Source organism: Echeneis naucrates, chromosome 21 (assembly GCF_900963305.1).
Source record: "Echeneis naucrates chromosome 21, fEcheNa1.1, whole genome shotgun sequence".
Taxonomy (NCBI): domain Eukaryota; kingdom Metazoa; phylum Chordata; class Actinopteri; order Carangiformes; family Echeneidae; genus Echeneis; species Echeneis naucrates.
Window position 1 is genome coordinate 2,663,115 of NC_042531.1, and position 23,380 is coordinate 2,686,494.

The 23,380-nt window shown below is 41.6% G+C and overlaps 2 protein-coding genes across 2 annotated transcripts in view; one reads left to right on the forward strand and one right to left on the reverse strand.

The window, feature by feature from the left end:
- Positions 1-1,966, reverse strand: part of LOC115035163 (aryl hydrocarbon receptor-like) — a 28,662-nt gene extending 26,696 nt beyond the window's left edge. Inside the window, exons 1-2 of the mRNA XM_029492878.1 lie at positions 1,846-1,966; positions 1,443-1,712 (exon numbers count right to left, since the gene is read on the reverse strand). Coding sequence (XP_029348738.1) covers positions 1,443-1,501 — 59 coding nt within the window. The 5' untranslated portion in view covers positions 1,502-1,712; positions 1,846-1,966. The remainder of the gene's footprint in view (positions 1-1,442; positions 1,713-1,845) is intronic.
- Positions 1,967-11,916: 9,950 nt separating this feature from the next.
- Positions 11,917-18,383, forward strand: ndufa10 (NADH:ubiquinone oxidoreductase subunit A10). The gene is made up of 10 exons (XM_029492947.1): positions 11,917-12,064; positions 13,350-13,518; positions 13,677-13,892; positions 14,077-14,163; positions 15,068-15,189; positions 15,440-15,519; positions 15,598-15,652; positions 15,863-15,948; positions 16,203-16,311; positions 18,174-18,383. The coding sequence occupies exons 1-10, from the start codon at positions 11,990-11,992 to the stop codon at positions 18,240-18,242; spliced, it is 1,068 nt and encodes a 355-aa protein (XP_029348807.1). The 5' UTR covers positions 11,917-11,989; the 3' UTR covers positions 18,243-18,383.
- The last annotated feature ends 4,997 nt before the right edge of the window (positions 18,384-23,380 follow it).

Below are 23,380 nucleotides of genomic sequence, written 5' to 3' on the forward strand. Positions count from 1 at the left end.
TGTTTATATAAATACAATGATGATGTGCTTTCACAAGAATTTACTCAAGTTGCCCGGGAAGGACCTGGAAACTGGTCTGAGAGCAGGATCCAGTCCCATCCGCCAAAAAACTACACGTTAAACTAAAACAAACCGCCTTAAAACAGCATATCCACTCAAGTTACCGCTGCAGGAAAGAAGGCCACGTTGTTGCAGTTGATTCAACAACAGTTTCTTCTCAGTAACAGGAGAAACCAGACTTTTTACTACAGATCAGATGATTCTGACATCCACGCATAGAGAATATAAACAGAAATCCAAAGAATTCATTTTAACTCAACACACTGTAGAGCTCGTATTAACACAGCACACACAACCAGTTAAAGTCCAGTGGCTGAAATTTGCTCCACTATGAGCAAAGCACTTTAACATGAGATGGTCCGTACATCTGTGTGTTTGTGCGTTTGTGTATATGCATACGAGAGAGAGAACAGAAATCCACCTCAGCTGCACTAACACACAGTGAAATGTGGTATATTGTGACTATATTGTGGTGCGGTGAATAGTCAGCGTACACACAGGTCTCTTTTTATCATCTACCTTTACAGGACTCATAATAATAATAATAATAAAGCTCTCTACGTACTCATGGAGAGCTCTCTCTGATTCTGGATCTCTGTCACTGACTTTAAAATAAAGTTGTGTTCAAAGTAAAATTCAGCGTCAAGTGTGTTGATGTAGTAATAATAATAATTAGAATAATAAAAATGCAGATGAAGTAAACAAACTTTAAAAAGTTAGAAAAAGGAAACCACACACACACTCAGATTACAATAACACACTCTCGCATGCATGTACGAACGAACGAACGTGCGCACACACACGCGCACGCACGCACGCACGCACGCGCGCACACACACACACACACACACACACACACACACACACACACACACACACACACACCCTCCTCCTCGGAGTATCGCGTGAGAGCAGCACAGACTCTCCAACTTGATTGTTATTAATGCGCGAGGGCAAGAGATCCATGCCAGATCCGAGCGAGACGCAAAACTTCTTAAGGTCGTCCGAAAGAGTCCGGAGACTACAACTCAACTCAACACAACACAACCACCACCACCACATTTCAGCCAGGTTTATATTTGTTGATAGCACAACTTTTCACTTTAAAAAAAAAAAAACACATTTATGAAACCCGACTTTAATCGAGTTTAGTCTTGAACGAAACTTCTCCAAATGCTCGTCTTTACATAACTTTGAGCGCGCACGTAAAGTAAACCGACCACTGAAAGGTGCGTTTGCGGTTGTGTTTAAAACGCTGGAAATTTTTGAACCGGGCGGAAAATCAAAAGTGTGGAATAAAACTAAAAAGTTGAAAACACACACACACGCACACAAAAACATAAAAACAAAAACACTTTAAACGAACAACAAACGAGTCTTACTGTTTGAGAACGGGCTTCTTCCTCTTCTTGTTCGCATAAGTCCCCGGGTTTCCCAACATGGTGTCACTTCGGTTGACGCTCAACGAAACTCGGTTTTTATTCGGGCAGCATGAAGGCTCCTCGGCTCGGCTCGGCTCGGCTCGGCTCGGCTGGTTCACTGCTCGGCCGCCGGGGCTTCCTCCATCCGTTCAGCGGCTCATTCCGGCTCCCAAGTCCGGCCGAGAGAGGCCTGCCTGCCGGGGGGGTCGGTGCTCCGAGACCTGCTGCAGACTGTGGGCAGGAATAAAGAGTGATCAGAGTGATAATAACGATGATGATGATGATGATGATGATGATGACTGAAGAAGGAAAAAGTTGAGGGGAAAGTTTGTCTGGACTATGTCCGCCCAGATGTCCAACCCACCTTGTCTGGATAAACAGCGTGTCTTTATTATTATTATTCACTCATTTCAGTTTTCCTCGGCTTTTTTTCTGCACGGGGCGTTTTCAGGAAATGTGTGTACAGGCTGTCAGAGCTGACTTTTTAAGGTGGACTGAGCTCGTTGTTTTGTTTTTTTTTTTTTTCTAAGAGTTTGTTGACAGTCGGGAAAAATGTGATGTTGAGTTGAGTTATGTTTTTATTTTGAATCTCACTGCCTTTGTCTCGCCAGGGAATCTTATTAGTATAAAAAAAATGTGCTACTATCAAAGATTGCATAAAAACAAGAAAGAGCAGGTGTGGATGTGACATGGCAGCAATTTGAGCTCAGTTTCATCTCAACAAAAACAACAGCATGCCTCATTTACTACTTCCTATATAGAAAGGACAGCAATACGCTTATTTATGTAGCACCCTGAAGAACAAAGTTTATATAGAGGCATGACGTAAGAATCAGAGGAGGATATAAAACAACAACAAAATGACAAAATACTTCCAAATCAAGCAGGAAGCAGATACCGTGCACACACACACACACAATAAGGGTAAATATTTGGCACTTAAAGTAATATGAGGATGAGCTCACTTTTATTTATTCATTCATTTCATGCGAAGTGCAGCAAACTGAGGAGAAATTAAATTAACTTTAGTTTCACCGGCTTCGCTGCACTTTTTTGAGGCACCTTGGAGAACTCGCCTTAGATCAGATTTAGGCCGTCTCTGTGCCTTCGTGTAATCCTAGATTGACTGCAAGATGTTACGATCGGGGCTCAGCAGGAGACCAGACCATCTGTTGCAGGACTCTTGTTCTTGTGTCTCTGAAGTTATTTCATTATGACTCAGGCTGAGTGCTTTGCACTTGCTTTTTTTTTTTTTTTTTTTTTTGCAGAATGAATTCAGGAGCAGTCAGACATCTATCTCACAGTTACTGTGTGATAGGAGACTGTAACTGTGAAGTGCTGCAAACTACTCAACATCATTTATCTTGTTTTTGTTTAATATTCATTATATGAATCCTAAATTTAATGCTCTTTATCTAAATAGGAACCATAAATGTACTTTGATATCTGTTCATAATGAACAACTGTTTACACAACAAAAGCACTTAAACTGATAAAAGAACATAAACAGAAATCTGCTGATCTATTAGATGGACGAGTAAATGCCTTTTTTATTGAAACTCAACACATTTTAGAGTTTAAAGTAACACAATGCCCAGTGTAGTTGAAGCTGAAGTGTAACCTGCAAACATTATTAGACAGCCGGTATGTAAACACATATGCAGAGACCCAAACATTACACCACATGTGTGGCGGATTTCAGACTTATGGCCACAGTGTTTGCTCCTGTTCAGCCAGCAGAGCATTAAAGAGATCGGACGGTGATACTATAGGCCTGTGTTTCCTGTCCAAAACGTTCGAGGGCCTTGAATTCCTCCCAGCTGTTGAAAAACATTTTATCACGGACCTGGCTTTGTGCATGGGGGCATTGTCGTGTTGAAACAGGAAAGGGCCTTCCCCCAAATGGCTGCCACAACATTAGAGGCACACTTTGTCTAAACTATCATTGTGTGCCGTTGCCGTTAAGAACTCCCTTTTATTTTCTTGGAACTAAGGAGCCCAGCCCAGCCATGAAAAGCAGCACCGATGTCAGCTGAGGTTTGGCTGAAGAACAAATACACCTCTGTTCATTAGATGTAATCTAATAATTAGATTTAAGTAATTAACCCATTACAAATGAGCTGTCTAAGAATTAAGGCAGGTCATCGCTTTACCAACAGAGATCATTCATTCTGCTTTCCCCCCCGTCCTCCATAAACAACAACTTGGACGGTCTTTACTTCCTCATAACAGCAACCTGTCATGTTCACATTCCCGGCTTGAAGCCTTGTCACCAAATGAATGAAGTGAGCCAAACCTTTATTTAAATGCAGCACCTCGCATGACATGCGGCACCAGAACATGCGAACGACGTGAAGCTTTACATTCGTTCCTAAATGTGTGTTTTGGCAGAATAAACATCTTTTTTTTAATTTGCTGTTTACACAGAGTACATTTTTAGCATTTCTACTGACACAGTTTCACTGTTTGTGCCACTTTTGTAAAAAAAAAAAAAAAAAACTTCCAAATTTATGTCTGGAAAAAAGAGACATGGTGTAACAGAAAAATACAGCGGCACAGCTCAAAGTGCAGAAAAGAAAAGGAAGAAGAAGAAGAAGAGGGGAAAAGTTCATTTCATCACTCAGTAGTATGTTTACAGCGCATCCCTGACAGCTGACAGTTTGACTCTGGGATGACTGAGAGACGCCCGAGGTGGAGGCTTTGCTCTGAGAAAGGATACGGTTTGCCCTGAGGCCACAGCAATTGAGAATAATAATAAAAAAAAAAAGAACTAAGAAAAGACAGATTTAGACTCATAGTTACAAACCTCCTGATTCTGAGGCCTGGCAGTGACACGCCGTCCTCGCAGACACTCGGCAAACAAATGAGATAGTCTGAGTTTGTGAGTCTGTATGTGAAAGTGAACAGTCTGAAAAGTGAAACCAACCCCTGCACTGTATTGTATTGAAGTCTATGGGAATATGCCCCTACCTCTCCCTTGTTTTATCAGCTCAGTAAACGTTTTCCTGATGAGTTTCTGGTCTCACTCTCTCGTTTACAGTCTTCAGTACAACACAATGTTAATTGTGTAAGTGACGCTGCGATTTGGAGGAAAATAGACCCTAAACAGGGGGTGGATTAGGGGGCGTGGCTACTGTGGGAATGACAGACTGCTCCACCACTGAGCAGGTCAAATCCTCGATAAACAGTTTCTTCTGGTTTTCAAAAAAAAGACAAAGATGGCAGCAGCCAAATCACATCACAATCACATCGGGGTTAAAAAACAGGAATTCACAAAGAAGCGAGTGACATCATGTCGGGTTACCGCTCGGTTAAAATACACATTTTGTTTGTTGGTTGGTTGTTAGGGCCCCCTCCCCCTTCCCCCCGTTCTCTGTCAGATTTCTGCAACGAGACTCGTTAATCTGCTGGGCTCAAACCTGCAACACAAATTTGTGACGACTGATTAGACGCATTCATCATCATTTGATAGATGCCTTCATTATCTGACTCTGTGAGCCACTAATCATTTACATCGCTGTGGGCATCTCTCCGCAGTGTTGTTTTAACCTGTCTCTAATCACATTGCTTTTTGCAGTCATGTGGTAGTGCTCACTTTCTTGCCATTACACTAATTACTTCCTGGCGAAAAACTAAAAACGACTATGTCATACATAAAAGTTCATTAAGCTGTGTGTGGGAGGCTACAGTGAATCCCGTGTCAGCATCCAAGTATGCAGCAGCCTCTTCATGAAGGAAATTTATGACACACAAAACATCAGAAGAAAAAATCTGTTATTATTTTGAATTTAGATGAATGAATGATCTGCACAAACAGTATGAAATATATTATTAATCATCAAGGCTTGTCAAACAGAGCTGCAAACTTCATAAACAATCATCTCCTGATCAGAAACATATTCTGGAGGTGGAAAAACTTCCATTTCATGCTGCTTAAAGTGATGCGAAAACCTCGGCTCCCGGGGGCCAGTTTCACAAAGTCATTTCGGAACTGGTCTGTAGTTGTCAGGCCAGTCTTTAATGCAGGTTGGGAATGTTTCACAAAAATGAAGACAGACTTATTCCAAGAAGGGATAGTTCGTCATCCTGCCCCAGGCAAACTCTGCCTCCTACAATTTCTGTTTCTATATGACAAACCTGCCACACAAAGCTGTTTCGAAGTGGTTCAGTTGGAATAAAAGTCTGTCACAGCAGAGGACATGGCTCACATCTAGATCCCCATGTGTGGAGTGAAATGGGTCTGGGACGCCCCCAGAATGGCCCAGGGAAACCCGCTAACCAGCAGCACTGAGATAGCATAGAGGAGCAAAACGCAGCTCAAAATTTGTGGTTTTTTCTAACAAAGTGGAGCTTCAAGCAGTCAGAGGGAAAAGAGGTTTGAGGGGCTGCAGTGACAACGTCGTCAGTCATTCTAAGTCAGTAAGGCGGCCTCTGTACTGCTGTTAAAATTTACAAAACAAAAGCTTTCATACGTTTGAAGAGCACTTTTTGACAAGATCAAGTCAATTCTTACGCCTCATCAATCTTACTGAGTTCAAAAGGGAGACTTGTCATACACAGAACCATTTATTAATGAGTTTGGATTATTTATAACCGGCTCTCACTCTTATTTGGTTGCAAATATTGAGCTGTTATAGACAAAGGATTTGTAATCGAAGAGGCCGAGATGGACAAAAATAACTGCAGGCTCAATATTTGGCAAGCAGCAGGTCATTCTTTACTTTCTTATAGAACATTTTGTAACAGCTAATAAAGGATTTATAGTGTAAATTAGCTCATTAATAAACCATTTATAAGGTGCAATATTTGTAAAGTGGTGCTTTTGTTGCGTGGTTCGTGTCTTTGCTGAATTTTCCCACAGAAATCGTCTTGTAAACTTCTGAATTTTCCCAGAAGGTGAGAAACTTCTGCTGGAGTAAAGCGAGCCCAGCAGTTTGATGAGCTTTTGCTCAGTCAGTCATGGGTTCCTGTTTAAATTACACAGAAATTACGGCGTATTAGTTTTACTTCAGACCATTATGTGTGAGACAGCTGTGCGCAGCAGATGGATTTAGACGTCTACCTCAAATCAGACTGTCAGTCTGATGTGATCCAAAATCAGAGTCTGTTTCTGTGAAAGCGGCCCCAGCTGAAGACTCTAAGTTTGTTTTGAAGAGTTAAATCATTTTGCATCAGACAAAACACAGATTCACCACCTGTCAGATTCTGAACAGGAGTTCAGCTCATATATCCCAAAAGTTTAACTTATTATGTGAAAGAGGTCAATAATGGTATTGGTGTTTTCTGATATCTTATAAAGGGATTAACCTTTGCCCTCTGTGTGGTGACAGAGACGCCCGGACTGGGCAGGGAAACAGAGAAACTCAGCAGGGGACTGTGGAAAATGGGAAATATGAAAATGGCAGCTGCCGCACCGCAGAATTTGGCATGTGGCTGCTGGTGAGTTGTGTGCGATGGTTCCCAGCGGTTTAATCCACCCTGCAAGCCTTTTTATTTGGCCCCGTGCATTCCTGTGTGAGACTCACCAGTGCACGGCCATCAACACCAGGCCCCAATGTCTTTATTTCACTTTGGAGAAATGTTTTATTCAGGCCCTGCAGTGGTTTTTCGTCTTGGAGGGGCAGCTCTACCTCACTGGCTTTTTATTGTTTTCCACCCGCTGCCGATCTGCTCTCAGACTTAACTTGTTCCTGCTCCGGGTTTGATTTCATCATTCAAACAGTTCGGTCTCTTCCTCAGGTCAGTGAGTTCAAAGTCTTCAAAGCTGAAACAACCAACAATATATGATTTATTCGCCTCATTGTGCTGAGGAAAGATTAATAGGAACTCCTTCCCATCAGAAAAATAAATGAAGAAATGAATGACGAAAACGTTATTTCTCATCAGGTGCCAAAGCCAAAATAACGACCTCCAGTTATTTGGTCCCATATTTCACTTCTGCTGCGTTGACGTCCATCACAAGACTTTTTCAGATGTTTCTCAGAATCAGAAACTGTTTTATTGCCAGGTATGTGTAAATATACTAGGAATTTGACTTCAGAGTTTCTATCTTGGACAAAGGAAAGACAAAATGAAATAAAAAATAAAAAGGAAATATATATACATACTGTATATACATTGAAATTTGAAATATTTGCAGTGGAATATGATCATTTCTGCAGAGATCTGAGCTGCTCCTCTGATTGATTTTCTGTTTGATTGAATAAAAATATAGCAAATCTGGGAGGGAGGGTCTCGACTGCTTTGTTATGACATCATAAAGCGACAGAACTGCTGACAGCTGGCTTTAAAGGCTCAGTTTCTGGATACAGACTGTGAGCTGGACTCAGACTTTTGTTAGTTTCACTGTATGAAACTTAGACCAGATTATAGCCACAGAAGACTTGCAGACATTTACATCCATCTATACTATATGTGACCTTTAACCTCCTCACACATAGTTTCCACCGTGCTGTGACTTTTAAAAGTATTCTGTCAGAGTTCTCTAACCAATGATCGATGACAATACATCTCAAAAACTGGAATTTCTTGCTCAAGATGCTGGACAGTGTTAAATGATCTCCACTTGTGGTCAGCGAAACTATCTTGGATGTGTAATGTGCAATTTCATGGAAATTTTGTCTCCTAGTCAACTACTTTCAAACAATCAAACATGGAATGATCCAAATCTTGAATCTCTCTTCCTTTAACTCACTCACACATTAAGTGTTTAAAAACTCCACCAGGGCTTTTATTTTGTCGGGGTCTCTGGGAATTGATGCTGCAGCTGAAGTCCCAGGAGGAAAAATAAAGAAGCAGGCATCCTGCTGGCCGCAAGCGCTCACTGAGCTGCAGAGTCCTTTTCAAACAGGCAGGGGCTTGACAAGTAGCAGGACTGCTGCCCTTTGTGAAGGCAAAAGATGCGTGTGAAGGTCGGGGAGGGAAGCTGGGAGGAGGGAGGGGATCTCCACTTAACCACAGCTCCATTAAAACAAACACGAGGTTTTGTACTGTGAGGATCGTGATTTCTGTCCGTCTGCACTTGTGTGGTCGCAGAGTTGTGGTGTGATGTTATTATCGAGGTATGGAAGTTACTGTGTGTTGTGTCGGGAACAAGAGGGAAAGATCTCTCTGACCTCAGCAGCGCCCCACTTTTGTTTTTTATGCTTTTCCTTTTGAAAACTTGTCACTGGTGTAGTTTGTGGCTTCGTGCCCTGCGCGGGAAGTAAATACCACAAGTGTACATAAAGTAGCTGGAGCTGAGCAGCTTAAACTCTTAACAAATGTCAAGGGAGGATTAAATTAAATGAGAAATGATGCTCAAGTGTTAACTTATAAAATGTCTTAATAAGATCATAGTCATTCTCACGTTTAAAGAAGTGGCGTCCTGTAAATTAACCATTGAGTGGTCATGCATTGGTTGCTGAAGAGGGAGCTTATGGGGAACCGCTTTGCACTGGAAGTGAACACTGATGTTTCACTGACATGATGAGACGTGCAGTCACCGTGGCATTAAATTTACTCTGGAACATATTTGGCAGTGCAAACGAGTTGTGCATTTTAACGAGAAAAGGTCCCTTCTTGTTTAACATCCCTTAAATGTAATTTATCGGACGAAGTCTTTGTTAATACAACCCAGTCTGCAAAACAAAACTTTCAAGGCGATCTCACTAAATTGCACCACAGGACTTACAAATACTTCAAATGAGTTTGTTTTCCACTTTCAGACTTTGCCACAGCTTTTACTTTTTGTAATTTTACATTTACTGACATTGGCAGTTTCCCATTTTGGGAGTTAGCTGTACACGTTACTGCAGCAGACTGCAGCTTGAATTAAGAAACACCGCAGCCGATTTCTGGTTTGAAAAAAGGAGCAAAAAGCAAAATGTGTGTCAATGCTAGAACATGTATATATATATATATATATATATATATATATATATATATATATTTTTTTTTTTTTTTTTTTTTTTTTTTACTAATCAAGTCACGGTGAAGTGTGTTTCTGTGGCTGTAGGTTTTTAAAGCAGGTGTGGCGCTGAGCAGAACATGTAGACCACCATTTTGGTTGCCATGCGTTTTGGTTGTTTTAACGATAAACAGCGCAGACAAACCTCCTCCCTGCTGGCACTATTAAAACCAGCCCGAGCTGCAGAGGAGAGAAATAAAATCTGCTTTAAAACTGAGGGAAATTTGGCAGAGATGGATTTGCCAAACCCCTCAGCTGGCCTCACAGGGTTTCTGCCGTGAGACCTGAATGTGGAGTATTGTTGTTTTACTGTTGACTAATTACTCTGGTTCCTGTGGGGGTGTGTGTGTCTTTGTGGGTCAGGATGTATACACAGGAAAGTTTTGTAGCCGTAACTGTGTGTACACACTGTACATATGTGCGTGTGTGTGTGTGTGTGCGCATGAATGAAATTTATCTATCAACACTGGCTGCAAAGTTTAATTTCCTTTACAATGTTAGTCTTTGAGCACATATTACAAATTATTTTCAACATATATCCGGTAAAGTCAAATATGTGCTGGCTCTACACCTTCACACCAGTCACACCAGTTCACGATGAACGCTCAGGACTCTTGGCTTGGACTACAACCATCTTCAAACCTGGACTTTGTTTTGACGTCAGTAAAATCTCATACGGTTATGATGCTATCGCAGTGACAAAATCTATCCACAAGCTTATAAAAACTTGCCAAACCACTCAAAACCGCCTCTGTGGTAGTTCATGCTACAGTCTCCAGGACCACTTTTTGGCATGACAACACCCACCCACACACACACACACACACAGACTTGTGAGATGAAAACAATACCAGCCACATGCTGTTACAGCTGGCAAAAATTAGCCAGCTGTCTATTAATCCATTCATCTGTCCAAAAGCAGATAAATATTGGCATCTTGCGGCCCGACTGCTGTGAAAATTGGGAAGGATATTGATGGTCCCTTGGAAGATGAATTGCAATATTATTGATGAAATGCTGACTTTGACCCAGGCGCCGGCATCAAGTTAAAATTTCCACTTACAGTAAACTTCCCCTTCCCTGAAATCTGTCGGACACATTCTTGCTTCCAAAAACACAAAACCGGTTGATTGTAATTTCTCCACGATGCTTTCTTTTCTTTTTCTTTTCTTTTTTAACCCGACTCCCGTTCTGTGGGGGTGTAATGCCGATTGCAGGCTCTAGCTGCCACTAGTGTGGGATTAAGGATAACTGTCAAAGCTTTTGACTACATTGGCTTTGTATGTGTTCAAAGGCGAGTGTTTCAGTGAAGAGAAAAAGGTTGTGTGCACACTGATAAATTTGTGATTACCATCACTTGTCAAATCTGCACGTTTGCAGCTACCTGTGCATGCCCATAAATATGAGTATGCACATATGGATTAAGTAATAAATAATAGAACAACAATGATGAACATTATAAACATAAAGAGCTGCAAAAACTTCAGAGGGATTAAAATGTATATCTTTCTGGCTTGCACAGTTGAAACACCGGCGTAGCTGATTGACAGCCATGTTTACATTGGTGGTTGCTCGGACTACTGAGGAAACAGTCTGTGAGTCACACTCATATGTTGACAAGCTAAAGGTGTTATGTAAAGTCATAAGAATTCAGGAGTGAATGTAATGGCCTTGTAGTTGCTGGGAAAGTACCAGTGCAAAAAACAAAACAAAACAAAACAAAACAAAAAAAAAACTACCCAAAAAACCCAACATCTCATAAACAGAAAGTGACATTTCATTACTAACACTGTGAAATTAAAAATAGGAAGGAAAAGGGAAGAATCATTTGTGTGAGTGTCGCTCTCTGTCGTCCAGATGTGTTATAGTAGCAGCCTGTTCACAAGGGTCTTATCAAGGCATCTGCACCACACCTCTTAAACAATCTGTCACATTGGTGAGTCATTACTGTTCCACAAAGGCATGAAGACGAGCATTGTTTTAATCCACAATATGTAGATACAGGTCCAGATCTTTAGATTCCCACCAGTAAAAGTGTATTTATACGCTGAAACTAGAGCATTATTAAGATGCTGGGCATCTCTGGGTTTGACTTTGAAGCATAGATTGAAATTTTTGGTGAAAGAAGCAAAAAATACAATAATAATTAGTCATTGTTGAGAGGAAAAGTGCATTAATCAAACATAGTTTAGTGAGGTGCTAAAATTATCAGTAAATTAAAGAAGTAAACTACATTTAATTTTGGATCAAATACAGATTTTAAAAAGTGTGAATAAGTTATTGTCAGAAAAAAATAGACAGAATATATTTTTTAAGTTTCATTTTTAATTCCTCCTTTATCTACTATGTGTTTAAAATTTACTTTTATATTCTAGTTTGAATATACTCATTAAAGACGAAATGAATTCAGGCAAACTCCGATGGCACCGTCAGTCGTGTTTCATACGCGACAGGACGAGGCGAAGGCCCCTCTGACGTATAATTCAGTCGCGGAAAACGGAGGCTGCTCGGACTGCTGGGGTCAGGTCGGAGGGTTTTTGTTTTTGGAGGACAGAGAATCATGGCCCTGAGGGTGATCCGGCTGGTCATCCCAGCGGGAGCAACTGCTTTCCAAGCCGGGAATGTTGTGCAGAAGGTAGGGGAAGTAAAAGTCCCGGACCGGGTGTTGTTTTAGTCGTCTGGTCCGCAAGGACAAGCTAAGCTAACCAGCTAGCCTGTTAGCCGCTAGCATCACAACCGGTCAGCAACAAGCCGCTCATCTATTGGTCGGTCAGTAAATGTTGGCAGGTCACAGCCAAGAAGTCAACAAAAACCAGACGTCAATACACCCAAGTAGTTTAATTAGATCTAATGAAATGGGCTTGTAATGTTTTTTTGTTTTTTATACGCAGACTTAATTCATATTTCATCTTGTAACTAGTTCCGATGCTAACGAGACTTCATCCAGAAATTGTTGTTGTCCTCATTATCATTATATCATGTGCAGTGAAATTACAAATGGCTTACAACGAGAAAAGTAGTAGCAATAAGATGAACAAGTAGCAATAACAACAAGCAGAAACATGGTCTCTAATATAAAAATTTAGGAAAGCAGTTTAAAGACATTTGTACTAAGTTTAGCTTGAGTGCAAGTGTCTCTTCTCATTGTAAAGGGTGTTTTAGTCAGTGGTGTTTCAGTCCTTGTGCAGGTGTGTATTCATACACTGCTGGATGGATTGTTTAATTCAGCACTTTGAAGTTCGATCATATGGTTAGTTTGTTTATTTCATGCTTAACTGTTGCAGCATCTGTGATTGTTGCCTCAGATAAAAACTAGGGCTTGTAATTACGTTAATATTGCCGCCAACCATCACCTGGAGAGACTTTGGCCTAACTTGTTATTACATACACATGCTCGCTTAATCGTTGCAGCCTCCAATACAAAATTTGCTTACTACTATTGCTGAATTTGTCATGGAATTTGTTGTTGCCGCCAAAGTTCAGTTTTCACAGGGTGAATAGCTGCAGAACTTAGTGAAATGAAAGTAGTGTAACTATATTGGACATCTTGTCAGTAAATTGTAAAATAATTTCTATTAATTGCACTTAAACTCCTTGTTTTTTAAAGCAGCGTATCTATGACACCTGATTTCAATGCGTTCATTAAAATTAATTTCAGAGAAGTCATGCTTATTCGCCAACACATTTCAATTACATTGTGTTTTTTCCAAATTTATTTAACATCAGCAGACTTAGGGTAAGATAATATCCAAGTTCAGAATGAACTTTCTTCTGTTTTGTGTTTTGACAGTTTTGGGAGATCCTCGATGTGAATTGCTGAAGTCCATTTTTGCCCTTGAGCTCGCCAGTCAGTTTATCTGCCTCTGTTTGGTGTTACCCTCATATGTTCAATGAAGTGTGGTGCGGCTTTTGTTATCCAGGCGGGTGTTCACACGAGCTCAGTGAGAAGCCTTCGGTACGGCTGGTGGGCCTACGCGCTGGGTGAAAGGACGACACCACGGTTAAACAAGAACAGCAAAATCATCTCTGTGGATGGAAACTTGGCCTCTGGAAAGGGAGCACTGGCCCAGAAGCTGGCTGACAGGCTTGGTAACTACCTGACTGACGTGTTTTTTTTATATAACTGTGATTATCTCATATTGTGTGTTAATATCAGCCAGACAAATGATCTGACAGGCTGTCATGGGACATTTGGGGGAAATTAGTGCATGTGGGTTGAAATGCTAAGATAAATTCTGCACCTACAGGGATGCTCTACATGCCCGAGCCCGACACTTTCTATTTGGACAAGATGACGGGGGAGAAAGAGCCGCTCTCTGTAGATTTCAATGGGATGTGCAGCCTGGAGAAATTCTACACAGACCCCAAAGCTGCCGATGGAAACAGCTACAGGCTGCAGCTGTGGATGTACAACATGAGGCTGCTTCAATATGCTGATGCCATCGAGCACCTGCTCACCACAGGTATCCCCGACTCAGAGATTCAGTGTAGTTTCTGCACACAGCTAAAAGAAGAATTAGACAGAGTCCTGCTCGGTCTTGTAAACAATGCATTGTCATCATATTTCTAACTGTCTCATGTAATCCTGAAAATATGCTCACAGCTTGACTCAGTAATACATTTTCCTAATCTTATTCTGTGTTCAAGGCCAAGGAGTGATCATTGAACGTTCCCCCTTCAGTGACATGGTCTTTCTGGAGGCCATGTTTAAAGAAGGTTACATCAGAAAAGAGTGTGAGTACTGCATTTTCAAAAACAAAACAAGATGATGATGAAGATAATAATAAAAAACTTGTTCTTTAAACAGCCATTACAAAGAGCTTCAGAAGGAAGGACAAATAAAAGAAAGCAAATCACAAAGAAAAACAAAATCACTGTCAAATAGAATAACACGCATAACAGTCCTTGTACAAAAGTGGCTGAAAGCAACAGATAAAATAAGTTTAGACATAAAATACGTAAGTACAGCAAAAGTTAGTTTTCGTGGTGATTTAAAAACAGATGCTGAGCTTTATTTATTTGAGAGCGTTGGAGCCGTAACCCCAAATCGCCTGACGTCACCTGAAGATCTCAAGCTGCTGGCTGATGAAAAATGAATTAGAAGCTTGGACAGGGAGCTGACTGCTGTGTTGTTCCTTGGCTCTCAAAAATTAAGAGTAGCCAGATTTTGGCACTGAATTACACAAAGCTAGACGAGACGTAATGAATGCGTGAAATCAAATAATGCGATTGCTGCAGAATTTAGGCCATAGGGAGCCTGCTAAAAGGAAACTGGTTCGCTGCCATCTCATCTTTAACTGTAGTCTAAAAGGAATTGGCTGAATTGGATGGTCTGCAGAACAAATGCATAATACTGAGTATCATTTGAGTGTCATTGAAAATAAATATTCCACTGATGCAGAAAAGTGGTCTTGATTCAACTTTGTGGCACACAAAACGACCAGAGTGGAAATGTTAGTCTTTACTTATTCAGAGAAGATGGAGAGAAAACAAAAACAGAAGTGAGAAGTTCGTATCTCATTTGCTTTCATTTTGGTGCATTCATGGGGAGAAAAAAAAATATCTGTGAAACGTGGTGATGATGTGGGTAACAAAAGCAAACTGTTATCCACTTAAAATTATTTCCTGTGGCTCACAGGTGTGCAACACTATAATGAGGTGAAGAACATTAGCATCTGTGAGTTTCTGCCTCCGCACCTCGTCATCTATGTAGATCTGCCTGCGGAGGAAGTGCAGAAGAAGCTGAAACAGAGCAACAAGGTAATGAGACACCGCCACAGAAGCCACAGGGTACCGCAGTCTCTGCAGGGTGCTGCAATTATGCCAAATATTTCAGCTCTGCTCATTAACAATCAATATAAGGCCTTTTATACTGTTTTCAACTGGAACAGCAGCATGCAAACACCTCAGAGGGTCGGATACACTCTGTGGAGATGGATGATATAAAATTGAGTGTTTTAATCAGGCTTTCAATACTTAAAGCTATTGATTTCATTTATTCTATTCCCAGTCTTATCTTCAAAACGTGCCCCTGAGTTATCTGAAGAACATTGAAGATGGATACAAGAAGACATTTCTACCTGAAATCAGGTAAAGCAAATGTGCTCACATTAGACTTCATGACTTCAAGTTTGTGTACCTGAACAGCAACTTGTGTTTTCCTTTTAGCAAAACTTCAGAGTTGCTTGCTTATGATACGACCCAAGCCCAGGATGTTGAGCGGGTAAGTTAACAGTGGCTGGATGAATTATTCTGTCCCCTAAAATCTCTTAAAAGTCCCACATAGTCTAAACGTAGAGCTCCATGTGGTCTTCGATAAATCAGGTTTAGGTTTTATATAAATACTGTGGAAGGCTCAAAGGTCTCAGTCCACAGAGAGTTGTTTAACGTTCTCTGCGGACTTCCTGTTTACCGTGTGTGTCTCTCACTGCAGGTCGCTGAGGACTTTGAGTATCTGAAGTTTGAAAAAGGGCCGTGGCTTGATCAGGATGACGTCACCTACCACCACATGAGGATGCTGTGAGTGTTTAAACACACGTTCCACTCGGACTTGCAAATTGCACAAAGAAATGTCTTTCCTGGATTTTTTTACAAAATCTTATCACCATCCAAGTGTGACCCCTGTTATAGATTGCATGTGCAAAGAAACAAGGGGTGAATTGAGAATACAGATTAATTCTAATTGCTGAATTCATCCATTCTGCCAGACAGGTTATCGGCACTTCACTCACAGCTGATTTATTTCCTTCTTTTTTGTTATCTGTGTCCTACAGAGTGGAAGATAAACATCACGTGGCAACTCTGACACACATACCAAGGTTCCTGCCAGAGATCACCATTGGGGCGCACGACTTCGATGAAAAATACTACGCCTATAGATCAGTATGTTGAGAGAAAAATTCAGTCTTACTCGTTGGAAGTAACGCTCGCTTGGTAGCTCCACCTCCATGTTCTTGATTTTCTCTGTTCACTTTCAAACATCATTAAGAGGAAACAATGTGATCTCAGTGAGTTTGAATTCAGCGTGAATTTGGGGAGTTTGAGTATTTCTGAGGTCTTGAGAGGTTTTTCTCAGAATGAGGCCGAAAACATACAAAAAGAATCCTTCCAGGGAGCCGCAGCTCTGTGTAGGAGACACCTTGTTGGTGAGAGAGGTCAAAGGTCAGAGTGGTAGGAGATGACGGAGAGGCTTCGGTCTCTCAGATAACCAGCAGCAACAGCAGAGACAGCAGAGACAACGTCAGGTTCCTTCCCTGTCAGAAGGCCTGAGGTGGACTCCGCTTCATTGACGCCAGGCAGGTGAAGACTGAAGAGGTCCAGTCCGGTCTGACGGATCTGGATTTCCACCGCGGCAGCAGATGTTGGGGTCAGGTGGACCCAACCTGCCTGGTCGTGGGGAACGTTTTCTAACCCTGACTGACTGTAACACCAGTCAATTAAGGTTTTAATGCCATGGTATTATTGGCGACCATGTGCGTCCCTTTTATTTCCATCCTCTAATGACCACTTGCAGCTTGTTAATCGTCCAGGTCACTAAGCAGACGTCGTCTCAAACTGGTTTTCAAAAATGTGAAGGCAAGTTTGGTGAACTTCGGCGGCTCCAACAACAAACTACAGCCTGATCATAAAGACATGTTAGCAGACATGTGATGGGATATAATGAGAATCCTTATGAACAGCTGGGATTTTATTCACTGCAGCAGATCGTTAGTGTTCCTGCTCTGTGTCACTAACGCCCCATCAGTCCGGACAGCGAGGTCATTGTTCCCCTCCGGCCCCTCTGGTGTCGGTGCAGTCACCCGACGCTGACTGCACATTCCTATTGACAGGCTGTTCCACTTGTGGACAGTTGGTGGCAGCAATGTGCACGAAAATCCACCAACAAAGGCAAAGTTTAAATGCAAACGTGACCCTTCTGGACTTGGGGGCCGAGCCCTCGCTGACACAGAAGTAGCTGTAAGGCTTCAGGGCTGTGACCGAAAAAATCCTCAATAACACGGGTCAAAAACGGTCCTGAGCTGTCTGACGATAAACTGTGCTGAGCAGTTTATTTAAAACTTCCAAGATGCAGACCCCCGAGGCTTTGTCTGCGGCCTTCCTTTCCTTCTAACACTGAATACTTGTTTCTTAACCTTACTCGACATGGACCCTGTGCAGTACTGTCAGCATGATTGAACTAATTTTCTTCCCATGAAATATTGAGCGACTACAAGAAGGCAAATGTCAGACGTGGAATGTTCTACAGGGCTTTTGGTATCATCAGTCTTGCAGGGGAAACATTTGGATCTGACCTTTTCTGTTTGACTCTAGACTTTTTTTTTTTTCGTCTCCCCCTGCTGCTGGGAAAAAAAAGGCAAAATCAGGCCTGTAATGCTACAGCAGGCTGTGACCCAACATTGTGTCATGAGCCTGCATCTTAGCGGATGGAAGGAGGAACTGCGAGTCTTGGCGGTTTGATCTCCTGCAGCACATTTAAGAGTCATGGATGGAAATTTGCAGCTTATATTGCAACGTGTTTGAGAAAGACTGAAAAAAGGGGTTGAACATATTTAATTTAAACTTGTATGAGGCGAGGTTAACGTTTGACAGTTTACTCATCACGCCATAGTTGAGCTATTAAAATGAAGTTATGTTCCTGCTGATAACTTTCCTCTGTGACTTGTAAATGAAACATCTTTATATTTAATGCATCACAGGTTTTAATTTTACTTTAATTGCCTTTTTTTTTTTATTATTATTTGCAGCTCCCTGGGAAGAAATATGCTCCTGGTTATAATGCAGATGTTGGCGACAAATACATCTGGCTGAAGTGAACGAGCTCGCCAGCCAACTGAAGCAGCATCTGAACAGTTCCCCGGGTGAACTCTGGATCAGCTGTCTGTTATCGATCCAGTCGTCCTCTGTTGTACATCCCAAATGATATGTATGTATTGAGAGAATAAATTTTGAATCCAGTAAATGGCTTGTCTTTTGTTCTGACTCTGCAGCCCAGAGATGATGGAGAGTGAATGCAGATGCAGAAGTAGACTCCAGTTGCATTTAAAGCAAATATACAGCTTTAATTCAGGTTGTTATTGTCTCCAACACTTCCACATTAAGTGTCTGCACTTTAATTGTTATCCCATTTAGCACTTACTAGACATACACAGACATTGAACGAATGTAACGTAGCTTTAAGATGCAAATACATGTGGAATATTTGTCGATTATTATGACCAACCTTATGAAGACAAAACTGATCACATGATTGTTTCACACGACATTTTCCAATTCTTCCAATTTAAAGTCAAATCACCACTTCCAAAAAAATGTCTGTTTTAAATGGTTTAGTATAAACACAAGTATATGCACTTTCATGCTGAGTTTGTAATATAAAAGTCTCCTGAAGGTTTTTGAGCTTCAGTTTAACTAAATTTAAATGAGGTAAAACTTTATTTATCCATATTTTTCCAGCTATTTTGCCGCCGTATGACTCAGCCTCTTGGAGCTCAACGTGCCGCATCTGCGAAGGCCTGGAGATAAACCCCCCCGTCTCGTAAGAGTTGATTAGTTTGTGTTCCTGGTTAGCTGGAGGGGGAGCTCGTTGTCTTCTCTCTTGTCAAATCTTGGCAAGAGATCTCACTTTTTTGTGTCTCCATCTCCTGCCTCAGCTCTGTCTTCACCGCAGCAGCAACCAGACTATCCAAATAATCTACCTGCTCTAAACTGAGGATCAGTGAGTCGGAGGTGGACGAGGTTTCAACACAGCAGGCAGCACAGATACAACTTGTGTAATTTCTCTGACTAAAGTATTTTTCAGCTGGCTTGATGAATCACCAAAACCAGAATGAGAGGAGCCACACAGTCGTACTGGTACGAACCCCAGACACAATCCTATTTTTACTGTCTTTGGGAGAAAAGATGTGTTTTCTTGCATCTGGAGGAGCAGATCTGATTGACCCTGATGCTGCAGCCTTCAGAGAACAGGATTGACCTTTTCTGGCCTATTTATAAAATCCCAATTTATTTCCAATTTATTTCTTTTTCCCCATATGATGCTGATTGCAACAATGATGGGGAAGAACTCTGCCTCCTGTAGTTAAGGGGGATTTCTATTAATTATCTCACTATAAATAAGGGTTCAACAAAAAGAAAAAAAATTCTAATTAAGTTTGTGGGACTAAAAATATTCAAGAGCAATCGTGCTCTGAAGAGAAGTGGTGATTAACTTTGATCCCCTCATTATCCTGTCATATAAATGATTGGCTTCTAATTATCACCAGAAGCCTCCAGCTTCAGACTCTGCTGCAAAACAAGCTGCTCAGAGCGTCGTGCTGCTCCACATGTTGGATAATGTAGTATCTTAAGTCCAGCTTCTCAGGGGGGATTGTCTGGAGTTGTGTTTTTCAGGACAGCGAGGTAACTTGGAGAGGCGGGGGGGTTACCAGCTGAGGCCCGGAGCGGACTCTCCCTCCAGGACACAGAGCTGGTACGGCCTTCTGTAAACTTTGGAGGTTGATGAGAGTTCTGCCATCCACAGTTAGTGATGTTTCTCCCCCTGCCCCCCCTACAGTTCAGACCCTAAGTGCTCCAAACAAGCCCAGGGGGTGTTCCGTCAGGGGGGCTCCTTGACAGATCCAAACACCTGCTGTGTTGGACTGGAAGCTGCTGAGAGCGGCGGAGAAATGTCTGTCTGAGGAGCTGCTACATTTCAGACCTGGGAGATATTTGCATCCTTTATAACAAGCTGAAACCACCTTCAGAGCTGAAGAGCTGAGACATGAAGGCAGAGGGAGGGAGATTACACCGTTTCATTTTGGTCATTTTTTTGGATCTACAACAACAACAACACAACAAAAAAACTGTGGAGTTTCTTTACAGGTCAGTCAAAGTGGAACAAAGACAGAAATCAGCTCCAGCTCAGCAGAAAGAGGAGGCCAGACAGCTGTCAGGAGCTGAGGCCGAGGTGGTGGGGGGGCCACGACTAAACAGACAGAGAGAGTGTGAATAATGGACAGCCCAGCACTGTCACATGCAGCTAATGGAGGAGGTGATGGTGGGGGGGACAGATATTTCAAATGGAGGACCGGGGAGTGCTGGAAGCAGAGATGATGTGCTGTCTGCGTAAAACACACACAAGTTTGAGTTGGTGTGTTTTCAGGTGTTTCACAAAAAAAACAAAGATTCACCGTGATGGGGTCAGAGCTACACATATAGAATACAAAACATGAGTTTTAGCAACAGTTAAAATGTATTCATGCTCTGAAAAAAAAAAACAAAAAACTCCATGAATTAAAAATGTTTTCCTAATGCTGCTCAGTCTGTAGTACAACAGTGTTCTGTTTTTAAACCGCAGCTCCATTTAATATGCGATCTTAAAATCAATAGATGACTTTAAGGGATTACTATTTTAGATTCTGCAGCATTCACTCTGAAAATGTTGTTTTCAGTTTATGCTTTGAACGCTCTCTTCTCCTAAATGTTTCCATCCAAGCAGACTGCTGATCAGCCTTTTCTTTGTCAAGTCACCAAATAAATCACTGAGTGAAGGCCAGAACAATTTACAGCATGTATAATGTGTAATCATTTCTATCCTGACACACCAACCTGAAAATTTTGAAACACTGAGGAGTTGAAAGCTTCTACGATTATTTCTGTAATTGTCAGTCAAATGTTTTGGACCCATTTCTTGCTGTTGGGAAACAAAAAGGTGAAAACCTCCTTTCCAGTTTTTGTTTTTTTTAAGAGGATTAGATTTAAGGCAACAAAATGAAAAATCTATGTTCCATTTAATTGTTGATTCCCAGTTCACTGACGAGGCAGTAATGCATTTCATAATAAGGGGAGCTAAATTAGACCAGACAGGACCGACATTTATTTGCAGAATTAAGGTGGATTAGCTTTCAAACATGTGCAGCTCAGACTGTCGCATCACTGGACTGACTCGTGTTGACACAGACAGGTGTGTTACAACAACCCTAAAGATTCGTCAACATCAGTCATGTTTTTCATCACAGTAAAATATAGGTAATTATGTTTATAGTAACATTTAACACGTGGAGATTCATGCAGTATATTCACATATCTGCTAAATGTCATCCTCTGCTTTACAGGAGTGGCGGTTCGAGGTGTGAGGACGCCCCCTCCTTGTTCGATTGCCCTCACTACTACTCCCCTGCTTCCTGCTAACATCCAAGCCACTTACTGGAGCCTGAAAATCCTAATTTTGCACAGTAAGTGAAGCACCCAGGTGGGACAGAAAACCAGCAACTTGTGATAGTGTGGCGCGCCTTAATCATGCACGGGTCACAGACTCTCATTGACTTTAATGTTAACACAAACATTTTCTAGACAGATGGCTGCTGCAGGAGGCGTCTCTGCTTTAATGGGCATGAGCTTCCCTGGTTTGAATCTCGCTCTCCCTCACGTTCTGCCATTTCGCTCTCAAACAAAAAGGAGTGAATTTGTGCTGCCTTGAACCGTTTTAAAGATTCCCAGTCGTTAGCGCAGGTTAGCCACCAGCTAAGTCTTATTCACATGTTGTCAATGGAATATTCTCATCAGTCAGACTGCAGATTTGTTGCTGCTGCTGCTGCTGATGACTTATCAAATATGACATAAGCAGCTTTACAGGATTAAATTACATGCTTTATTAGTGCAATTTATTACGCTCTTTGGCCAATTATACGGCTAACTAAACTAAACTGAACTTCATCTATTGGGATTCATGACATTCTGATCCCAGTGAAGATTTGATTGTTCCCCAAATAATTTTACATCAAGTTGAATCATTTATCGCATCATGACGTCAGAGTTAATTTGTTTAATTTGTACTTAAAATGTTTAACACACTCTGCGCTGTACGTGCTACGCTCGAGCTAATCCCAGCCTGCCCTGCCTCGACTTCAGAGCTTCCGCAACATGTACAGTTCAGTATAAATGACAAAAAAAGACTAGAATTTAGGAGATTAAAAAAAAAAAAAATCCTGTCACTAGTCAGTGGCCAGAGTTTGTACCATGAAACCAAATGGGTCTCTCGGCTTTAGAGGCTGCAGATGATGGTGCAGGAGCTTTGTCGTGTGTTAGGGATTTGGGAATTGACATCCCTGCAGAGCACTCCACTAAAAGCCGACTTTAAACTTTCATCTAAAACTCGGAGCCTCCTGGATTAAAACTAATTTAACGCTTTACAGCAGACTGATATTGAACATGTTGCACCAGAAAGCAAATTTTGTTCCATCAAAACGCCTTGGGACGCCTCGCAGTGAGTCAGTGATGAAGCTCAGGGAAGATTACCGGTGCCGGGGTTCATTTCTCAGCTGCAGTGAGCTGTGGCTGCTGCTCGGCATCATGGGAGTCCCTGAACCCGGGGAAGAAAAAGCAGAGCGACGGAGGGAAAACCAAGGGGCAGGTGCTGCAATCGACGGGGGCTTATTAGCTTTTAACTAATCTCCTCAACGTAACTGCTTCTTAAAAACGATTTCTTTATGTTTTCGTTTAGCCTGGCCGGTGTGATGGCATCCCATCATGCATTGGTGTGGAGTCAGCAGGTGGCAGTGTTGCTATCTGGATCCATGCAGCCTGATTGCATTGTCTCAGGGAAGGTATTGTTTTGACAGTATGTGTGTAGCTCTGGGCATTTGTGCCTCTGGGTAGCACCACTGAAATACTAAATACACACTGCCGGATACGTGAGTCGCTGTGTGAAACAACAACAGTTTATATAGAGAGTTCATACATGCTACAGCAAACATTTTAAAATATATGTAATTGGAAGCATCCATTTCTTAACTATGGCTCCTCCGGTGGGCACCAAGAGGTGGAAGCTGCAGTTTACATAGATTACACGTGATATTTGTTGTAAAACTAAAATAAATATCACACTTGTTGACAGATAAATAAGCATTTAAATGTCCTTATAGAGCTGTTTAAGACACTACAGAGAGTTATCTCCATTAAGTATTTCCTGTGT